The 10,653-nt window shown below is 39.7% G+C and overlaps 1 protein-coding gene across 1 annotated transcript; it reads left to right on the top strand.

The window, feature by feature from the left end:
- The first annotated feature begins 2,453 nt into the window (after positions 1-2,453).
- Positions 2,454-3,219, top strand: LOC135321227 (small cysteine and glycine repeat-containing protein 9-like). Its single transcript, XM_064485424.1, has one exon. It carries the CDS (start codon positions 2,504-2,506, stop codon positions 2,801-2,803), a length of 300 nt encoding a protein of 99 aa, XP_064341494.1. The 5' UTR covers positions 2,454-2,503; the 3' UTR covers positions 2,804-3,219.
- The last annotated feature ends 7,434 nt before the right edge of the window (positions 3,220-10,653 follow it).

Raw genomic sequence — 10,653 nt, 5'->3', positions numbered from 1 at the left:
TACAGGAATCAAAAAATTGCAAACAGATGAAATCACATCAAATATGAGTTTATGATAAAAAAAAATTCAAAATCACGTAAGGATATAAAATATTGTAAGCAAGTCAACTGAAGTAATAAACAGCAGAATCAGACCATCAAAGATCTGAGAGAGAGGAATTATCAGCATTGGAATATAAAATGAGATGTGTAGTATGTTTTTACACAGAAGAAAATAACATAAGAATGAAACAAGACTCAAAAAAGAACATGAAATTTGTGGGGAGGACATAGAACTAATCATAACTGGAAACTTAATAAACATGTTAAGAGTGATTTAGACATATACAGAGGAAAATTATAGAACTGGAAAAAATCACCTAGAATGTGTCACTTTTCTATGAGATAATAATTATATAATTTTTTATGGCTGAATAGTATTCCATTGTGTGTGTGTATGTGTGTATGTGTGTATATGTATATATATATATCACAACTTCTTTATCCAGTCTTCTGTTGATGGACATTTAGGTTGTATCCATGTCTTGGCTATTGTGAATAGTGCTGCTATGAACACTGGGGGTGCATGAATCTTTTCCAATTAGAGCTTCCTCTGGATATATACCCAGGAGTGCTATTGCTGGATCATATGGGAAGACTTATTGTTTTGTTTTTTTTTACTGAAGTATGGTCGGTTTACAACGTTGTATTAATTTCTGGTGTACAGCATAGTGATTCAGTTATACATACAAATGTATGTATATTCCTTTTCACATTCTTTTTCATTATACGCTATGTAATGATTATTTTAAAATAAATCCTTTGAAGTGTCTGCATTTTAAAGATGTAGTTCTTGGTGTGTTTAGCTTTGGATGAGGAACTAATTTTAGTCTTTGATTATATGACATCAGTTGATGTCTGAGAGAAGCACCCCAAGCCCGACCCAGGGGACTTTGAGAGCAGGGCGGTACCCCAAGTAGTGCAGGTGCAGAGGCCAGGGAAGCAGGGGTTGTAGGGAAGAAGGAGACCATGGCTATGAGCTGATGCATGTAGCTGTGGATGCTGGTGGGATTTGAGGGTTGGTGACCAATTTGGAGGCTGTAAAAACACACGGCAGGAAAAATTATAGTGCGAATGGACTCCTTCACCACGCAAGGTGATGTGGGAGCGTCTCTGTCCATCACTGAGAGTTCAGAGACTTTGGTGGGGATATTTGGAGGCTGATTTTCCCCCAAGCTTCAATTGTTACAGTCTTGTGGCTCAGAGCCCGTTTTACTGATCTGGTAAGATTGTTCTCCAGGAATTTGAATGAGAGGAAATGCTGTAATGTCCCTAGGGCTGATTAACGGTGTTATTAATGATCCCAAACCGCTTCTGTGGCATGTGGACCAGGGAACACTTCTGCTTGAACCGGGGTGAGGGGCGCAGTGGAGCAGAGATGTGTGAATAGGGGTGAGAGCTTCTAAAGAGGCAGAATCAACAGAATTTGGTGAATGCTTCGCTATGGGCGGAATTAAAGAAAGGATTCAGAGATGCCTTTTTTTAATGGATTGCCACCTTGAGAGGCGAGGAAGAGTGGAGGGGAGATTTACTTTTTTTTAGCAGAGCTGGTGACTGGGCAGGGAAGATTATGACTTGAGTCTGGGGCAAGTGACTTGGAGGGGCCCCTGAGATACCTGCGGGGAGAAGCTGGAGTGTGAGTTGGCTGAATGTGGATTTGGAGTATGAAGAAGATTCTAAGCTGGAGGTGCGCATTCAAGGAATGAATCCAAGAATATACATGTAGACACTGAAACCAGGGGTGTGGACATGAGCTTAGAGAGATAGTGTGGAGTGAGAGAGGAGCATTGGATCAAGGCTTTTAATAGACAACTTTGGAGGTTAAAAAAAAAAAAAGAGGGTCATTTAGTGTAAAAAATAATTTTGGAAATATACCTGTGAACGTGTAACTTCATGAGAACTAAAATGGCCAATTTAATGAGGAGGAGGGTATACAGTAGTAACAGATGGGAAAATTTTGAAAAAGAGTGACTTGTTCAATTTGGATATTCATATTTATTCATCTGCATCTCAAAGTTTCCATTAAAGCAGAGTGACTTCAACTGAGTATTTGGAGAGAAAAACCATTGAAGAGAAACAGAACCAGAGCTGGTAGCAATCCAGTGCCTTCTTATTTCAAAATCTCAGATTCCATCGCATTTCTGCGAAAATAAAGATTCCCTCCAAAATGTTAGCATTTCTTGGTTTGTTTCTAAAATGGCTTTAAAGAGAGAAGCTAAAATTAGCAAGTGTATTGGGTTAAATATAGTCCATAAGGATGTAAACAAGGAATCACCGTAGACGACCCCAGGTGGAAACTGCTATGGCAGCAATGAGGAAGTGACTACTGGTCATGAGTCCTGGGTCACTCCCTCTCCCTGTCCCCAAGTTGGTATATAAGGCCCCCCCAGCAGAGGGCAGCATCAGACCCCCCTCACCTCCTGAGTCTCCATCCTCACCTTTCCTGAGTCCTGTCTACTGACACCATGGGCTGCTGTGGTTGTGGAGGTTGTGGTGGCTGCGGTGGTGGCTGCGGCGGTGGCTGCAGTGGTGGCTGTGGTGGCTGTGGTGGCTGTGGCAGCTGCACCTCGTACAGGTGCTACCGGGTGGGCTGCTGCTCCGGCTGCTGCCCCTGCTGCTCCGGCTGCTGTGGGGGCTGCTGCAGCACCCCCGTGGTCTGCTGCCACCGCCGCACCTGCCGCCGCCACTCGTGTGACTGCGGCTGCGGCTGCGGGAAGGGCTGCTGTCAGCAGAAGTGCTGCTGCAGGAAGCAGTGTTGCCACTAGGGGGCCGGTCCGCAGGTGCTGCTGGTTCCCGCTCTGTTGGTAAGACTTCCTTCTTCCCTTTCTGCCGGTTCGGCCCCCTCTATGGTCCTGGACTCCCTTCCTGACTTCCTTTGGTACCTCAAGTCTTTCCATCTGGAAAGTTTCCAGACTAATAGGAAATATCTAATGGAAAAAACAGGTATGTAGCCCAGGACGCGGGGAATTGCGCAAATCAGTAAACTCGGTTGGACGAAATCATGATTCCTCACGGTTGGTTTGACGGATATCAGTACATCCAATTCGCTGCTGTTTGCTTCCATCTTTGCTCCATTTCTCCCATCCGCATTCATGATTTCCTTTTTCTCCTTTTGTGTTCTTGGTTGTCACATGATATTGTCCAAATTTTCTAATAAAACAAAAACTAAATACCCATAAGAAAACATTCTTTCTGTCTTTGTTGTGTTTGAGTACGCAGAATCCTGGTTTGTCTGTTCTGAAACTTAAAGAGAGAACTTACCTCTGAACAAAGCCTTTTAAAACCCTCGCAGGGGTAGCATCACAAGGGAAGGTCGTGTAAGAAGCTCTGCCAGGTCTGAGGGGGTGGGGTGGGGTGGGGTGGGGGCAACCTCTCCTTCAGTGAAACATGGCTTTGCCTCAGGGACTCCTCCCTCCCTCACACCCCAGTGTGTAGACTCCTCCCTGATTTATTGATGCAACACTGCACGTCCCTTCAGCAGCAGCCTCACAATGCGGGGACCATCAAAGAGAAAATCTGTGAATTGTAAAATAGATATGAAGTGTTCACTCAGCCGACTTCAGGAAGAGAGGCCTCAGAGAGAGACTGAAGTCATTTTTCTCAACAGACTATCTAATCAGAGAAGAAAAGTTTTGAAAACATTCCCAATGGAGCTGCCTCCAGTGGCCAAGCGTTTCTTTCCATTACCCTCAAACTTGTTCACCTTGGACTTCAGTTCGAGATACCCTGGGTGGATTAAGTTTCAGGCATCTTTTACCCTTGGGTGGATTAATTTGGGGGAAGCTTTTACTCTTAGTAGAAGTAAACATCAGACTCCAAATTATTACAAAGCAACTGATATCAGTGTTTTCCCTTATAACTGTTAGTTAATATTGAGTTGCTTACAATTAACTACAGCATCTCTGCTTAGACAGATCAAGTAAGAGTTTAGTAGCCCGTGCATCCATTTCTTACTGTTGATGTGGAGACAGTTTTAGTGGTCTGGACAGAAGGTCAATCCAGCCACATCATCTCTTTAAGCCAAGCCTAATCCAGATCAAAGTCCCAACTTGTCTTCAATTCTCTGAAGATTGAGAGAGGTGAGGAAGCTACAGAAGACAAGTTTGAAGAGAGCAGAGGTTGGTTCATGAGATTTACGGAAAGAAGCTGTCTTCATGATGTAAAAGAACAAGTGAGCAGCGCGTACCAATGTAGAGGCTGCAGAAAGCTGACCAGAAGATCTAGCTAAGATAGTGAGTAAAGGTGGAAACACTAAACAACAGATTTTCAATGTAGACAAAACAGCCTTCTATTGGAAGAAGATGCCATCTGGGACATTTCTAGCTAGAGAGGAGAAGTCAATGTCTGGCCTCAAAGCTACAAAGGACAGGCTGACTCTCTTGTTAGGGGCTAATGCAGCTGGTGACTTTAAGTTGAAGCCAATGGTCATTTATCATGCCAAAAGCCCTAGGACTCTCCAGAATTATGCTAAATTGACTCTGCCTGTGCTCTACCATGAAAAAACACTGTGTGGGTGACAGGACATCTGTTTACACCATGGCTTACTGAATATTTTAAACCCACTGTTGAGACCTACTTCTCAGGAAGAAAGATTCCTTTCAAAATATGACTGTTTATCGACAGTGCACCTGGCCACCCAAGAGCTCTGACGGAGCTGTACAATCAGATTAATGCTGTTTTCATGCCTGCTAACACAATACCTATTCTGCAGCCCATAAATGAAGGAACAATTTTGACTTTCAAGTCTTATTATCTAAGAAATACATTTTATAAGGCTGTAGCTGCCATAGATAGTGATTTCTCTGACAGATCTGGGCAAAATAAATAGAAAAAAAAAGATGCTAGAAAAGATTCATCATTAGATACCATTAAGAACATTCATGCAACATTAACAGAAATTTGAAAGAAAGTGACTCCAACCCTCATGGATGACTTGGAGGAGTTCAAGACGTCAGTGGAGGAGATAATGACAGATGTGGTGGAAACAGCAAGAGAACTAGAATCAGAAGTGGAGCCTAAAGATGTGACTGAATTGCTGCAATCTCATGATAAAACTTTAACGGATGAGGAGTTGCTTCTTATGCATGAGCAAAGAATGTGGTTTCCTGAGATGGAATCTACCCCCAGTGAAGATGCTGTGAAGATCGCTGAAATGACAACAAAAGATTTAGAAAATTCCATAAATTAAGTTGATAAAGTAGTGGTAGAGTTTAAGATTAACTCCAATTTTGAAAGATGTTCTATGGTGGGTAAAATGCTATCAAACACCATCGCATGTTTAAGAGAAATTGTTCATAAAAGAAGAGTTAATAGATATGGCAAACATCATTGTTGTCTTATTTTAAGAAATTGCCACAGCCACCCCAGCCTTCAACAGCCACCACCTTGGTCAGTTAGCAGCCATCAACCTCAATGCCAAAAGACTACCACTCACTAAAGGCTCAGATGATGGTTAGCATTTTTTAGCAATAAAATATTTTTTAATTAAGGTGTGTGGAGATATATGGTACAATATGGGGAATATATCAAATATTTTACAATAACTACATATGGATTAGAACATTTAAAAATTGTAAATCTCTATATGCCTGTAACCTATATAATATTGTATCTTCACTATACTTCAATAAAAAAATTAAGGTATGTACATTGTTTTTAAGATCTATCGCTGTTGCACGTTTAATAGAACACAGTATAGTGTAAACATAACTTACGTAAACTGGGAAACAAAAAAATGTGTATTTCGGTTTATTATTATATTCACTCTACTGGGGTGGTGTAGAACTAAACCTGCAATGTCCAAGGCAAGCCTACAGTACCAGTATAATGATTATTACTGCCCATTGATTGCTAATCGGTATCAGACCTGTGCTGTGTATTTCTTTATCTATTATCCAATTCAAAAGACTCACGCTTTTATGTGGTAGGTCACACAAAGCTATTATATACAATTTGCTCCAGGATATTTCATGTTTCTGCTCTTGGATGATCCCAGTTGTCTGGTTTCCAATTATTTTGGGGGAGAACTTGAAAGTGTTGAAATAGTATTTGGGGTCCCAGTTATTATTTGAGGCCATATAAATGGCTTATTTCAGTTTAGTTAACTCCATCTTTCAATTGTACCCACTGCTCAATAGCTGAGTTTTGAATGTAGTATTGATGAGGTTTATGATGGGCCTGTCTTTCATGGGATCTTAATCTAAGACAAAACATTAAAAACCATACATTTTAGCACCATATATTTTCAGGTAGCCCATCTTCTGAGTCCACAGTAGGAGAGGCCAGACTAAAACTGTTACTGTGCTCACACCAGAAGTTGAAGCCTCTGATTCATTTAGATTCTGACCAGTTGTAGAACTATATTTTCCCCTTCTGTATTTGGCTGAATAGATTATTTAAATGCTTCTCATTAGAAACATTCCAGCAATGACAGAAAAATAACTTTCATAAACTAAAAACTAAAAAAGAAAAAGAAAAAGAAAAAGACATTAGTGAATTACATAAACCTGACACTGAGGATATATAATGATGCTTTCTTATTAGCTGAGAGATCTTTAGCAGACCTGATTCTCTCTTTGTCTTGGTTTTCTCACTTGTAAAATTAGAATAATAACAATATCTACTTACACATGTTTGAGGATTAAATGAGTTATTATATATAAGGCATATAGAAGAGTGCCTAGATATTATGAATTGAGTAAATTTTAACTTGTATGCTTTTGAAACTCTCCAAATGTTTATACATTCTAAAGCCATAACCACATCATTATACATAATATATGTAGTTATAATATGTATAACTATACAGTAGTGTAGTAGTATACGCTACTACACTATGTACACTATATGCTATATAGTATATATACTATATGTACTGCATGCTACATACTGTATGCACTATAGTATATAGTACATATATAGTACACATATACTAACTTCCTTCCTGCTTTTCTTTTATAGATCACATTTTGTATATGAAATTGGGAGTTTATTTTTTCCTAGAATGTAATATACTTGAAAAAAATTGCAATGTTTCTGTCTAGAAATATTAAAATTATATTAATGATGCATAAAAGTTTAGAATTCATATATATTTCTAATGAATTAATTGAACACTTAATCATTCTAATGACTCTCTATACATCTAGATCGAGGTCTTAATTATATTTTATCATTATAAAAATTTAACTATATTAACTTTAAAAAGTTTTTATTTGCATGGAAACTTTCCCTTCCCCCCCACCCTAAGCTTTAGCTGTCTTTGTATTTTAGATGTGTTTTGTATAAATGGAATACAGTTGCAATCCTTTTCAAATCCAGCCTGACAATATTTTATAATATTTTTGTTTTTTTCTGGTAGTTTAGCTTAGAATTGTTTGAATTTTATTTTTTGAAGATTAAAAATATTCACAAAAGTAGGCAGAATATTATACGAATGCTCATATATCCATCACCTGCCATCATCAATTACCAATTCATAGCCAATCTTGCTTCATCAATGCCTCAACAACTTACCCTCTCCCTTCATAGATTAGTTTAAATCCTGCATCATATAACTTAATAAATATTTAAATTTGTATTTTTAAAAATAAGGACTCACAAAAGCTTAGTCACAAACTACTATCACATCTAAAAACACTAAAAATTCTTTAATACCTCTATTATTCTAATTATTATTCTAATAGAGATACTAATTCTAATTAATCTTATTTCTAATCTTAATTCTAATTAATCTGTCAGTGTTCAGATTTCCCTGTCTCATATTTTTAATTTCTTGGTGTGAATCAGGATTCAAATAAGATTCACACATTGCAGTTGATTTATTAATTTATCTCTTAAGATACTATAAACCTGTTTCTTCTTCTGTTCAAATTTTACTTGTTGAAAAAACTTGTAGTTTTCCAGATTCCCGTGTTTTGGTGTGATATCCCTGGATGTCATTTAATGAGTCCTACTTCCTCAATCTAGGAGCTTGTTTATTATTTGTATTTATTTCTTACTATCATATTCTTCCTCTTTTTCATGCTCCTTAATTTCACCCTGCCTTTCTTGAATTCTTTTCTGTTAACATTTTCCCTTATACAATGTTTTATTCTTCTCCTCTTCATAGAAATTGTGTAATCTATTTCTAATTTGCCATTTGCAACAACATAGATGGACCTGGAGATCATCATACTAAGTGAAGTAAGCCAGAAAGAGAAAGAAAATTACCATATGATATCACTTATAAGTGGACTCTTAAAAAAAATGACATAAATGAACTTATTTACAAAGCAGAAATAGACTCACAGACAGAGAAAAACAAATGTATGATTACTGGGGGGAAAGGAAGTAGGGAGGGATAAATTGGAAGTTCAGGATTTGCAGATACTAACTGCTATATATAAAATAGATAAACAACAAGTTTCTATGGTCTAGCACAAGGAACTATATTTAATGGCTTGTAGTAACTGGTAATGAAATAGAATAGGAAAAGGAATATGTGTATATACATGTATGACTAAAACATTGCATACACCAGAAATTGACACAATATTGTAAACTGACTATACTTTAATAAAAGATAATATAAAAAATTAAAGAAGTATAAAACAATGGGAATATAACTTTTAAATATATATGAATCTTAATTTTTAGGTAGGCCGATCTACGTATATTTTTCTCTGTAATTTCTTCCTCACTGTTGGGAAGCTTAGAAAGTTCTTCTTTATCCAGCGATTTAGTAAATATTCATTTTTATTCTCCAAAAATAAAATAAAATAAAATAATCATTACAACTCAGTGTGAGAAGACAAATCACAATGGTATGCTTAGAATGAAGAGGTAGGGAGTAAGTTTCCAGCCTCAGCAGTCCCCACTGGTTGAGATGCAAAAGGAGGGCATCTGGCCTCGGCAGTGGCCTGTGAGTCTGTGGTTATTTTCACATCCTCAGCTCCCAAGGTCACTTGATTACAAACTCTTTGAGGTCAGGGATTGTACCTTAAACTTCACTTGTACCAACCCCCCTGGAAGCTCATGGATCACCCAGCCTAGGGGCTGCCCAGTGATGGGTCTGGTCTGCAAGCTCACACACATAGGAATGTTCCCTGGGCATCACGGGGAGACATCGGCCCCTTCCTGTTGACAGCCTGGTTCCCAGAATGTTTCCCTAGAAATTTTAGTCCTTTTCAGATTGCTTTGGAATATAGTTTTATGCAAAAATAAACAAAACTGAAATATCTTGAAGACAAAGAAGTCTAAAAGGGAAGTAAATAAGAGATGATGGATTCTTCCATGTAAATTAAGCCAAATAGCAACAGGGAAGTGGTCACGTGTCTGCCCCCCCGTCCCCAGAGTCAGTATATAAGGGCCCCCCCAATAGAAGGTGGCATTCAGACCCGCTTCACCTCCTAAAACTCTGTCCTCACCTCTCCTGAGTCCTCTCTACTGACACCATGGGCTGCTGTGGTTGTGGTGGCTGCGGTGGTGGCTGTGGTTGCGGTGGCTGCGGTGGCGGCTGCGGTGGCTGCGGCGGTGGCTGCGGCGGTGGCTGTGGCGACTGTGACAGCTGCACCGCGTGCAGGTGCTACCGGGTGGGCTGCTCCGGCTGCTGTGGGGGCTGCTGCAGCACCCCCCGTGGTCTGCTGCCACCGCCGCACCTGCCGCTGCCACTCGTGTGACTGCGGCTGCGGCTGCGGGAAGGGCTGTTGTCAGCAGAAGCGCTGTCAGCAGAAGTGCTGCTGCAGGAAGCAGTGCTGCCACTAGGGGGCCACCCGGCCTCTGGGCAGGTGCAGCCAGTGTGTCAGGTAACCACACTTTAGGTCAGATTTCCCCCCTCCCTTTCTGTCTGCTCCACTTTGACTTCTAAGTCACAAGCATGATTGGATCCTTATTGCTAATCCATGGGAATCTCACATTTCTGGGATTCCTGTGATCCTGACTGCATTTAATAAACACGAACCAAAATAATAAATACTCTGTCTTCTTTGTCAATTACTGCTCGAATCATGTTCTCAAAAAAACTGAGTCAATAGCTGACGTTCCACATTCTCGAAATGCCTCGAAGTTTGTGTCTATTTGTGTCCTGTTTTACTATTGCCTGGGCATCTTTGTACACACAAAGCAACTATTATCTTAAAAAATTACATTAAGTCAGCCTCAAAGAGCCATCACTTTTCTCTTTCCAGTCTCTAAACTGTCTTTCTGGGGGGAGGGCATAGCTCAAGTGGTAGAGCACATGCTTAGCATGCATGAGGTCCTGGGTTCAATTCTCGGTACCTTCTCAAAGCTAGATAAATTGTTTGTCATGGATGTAGGTAAACTAGTGAGTGATTAATCCCTTGTGAGTTTATCAAGAAGCAGGGGACTTAGGGGGACATCCTCAGTCTTAGTATTTTAAGGTCATCCTTTCCCAAATCTCTCCTTTGATAGAGTCTGAGCAGCAGAAGTCTGAGTGTGTGAATATTCGTACAGACCCTGGGTGGCCATGTGGTCATGACCAAGGTCATAAGAGCATGGTCTCTTTTAGGCACATCATTTATGTTGGTCACTTCTTGTTTCCTCATTTTCCGTCTATTGCATGATGATCATGACTGTCCTGACCCCATTGCTGAGAATTACCCAACAAGGCAATGTA

Source organism: Camelus dromedarius, chromosome 4 (assembly GCF_036321535.1).
Source record: "Camelus dromedarius isolate mCamDro1 chromosome 4, mCamDro1.pat, whole genome shotgun sequence".
Taxonomy (NCBI): Eukaryota; Metazoa; Chordata; class Mammalia; order Artiodactyla; family Camelidae; genus Camelus; species Camelus dromedarius.
This window is presented reverse-complemented; position numbering and strand designations above follow the sequence as displayed.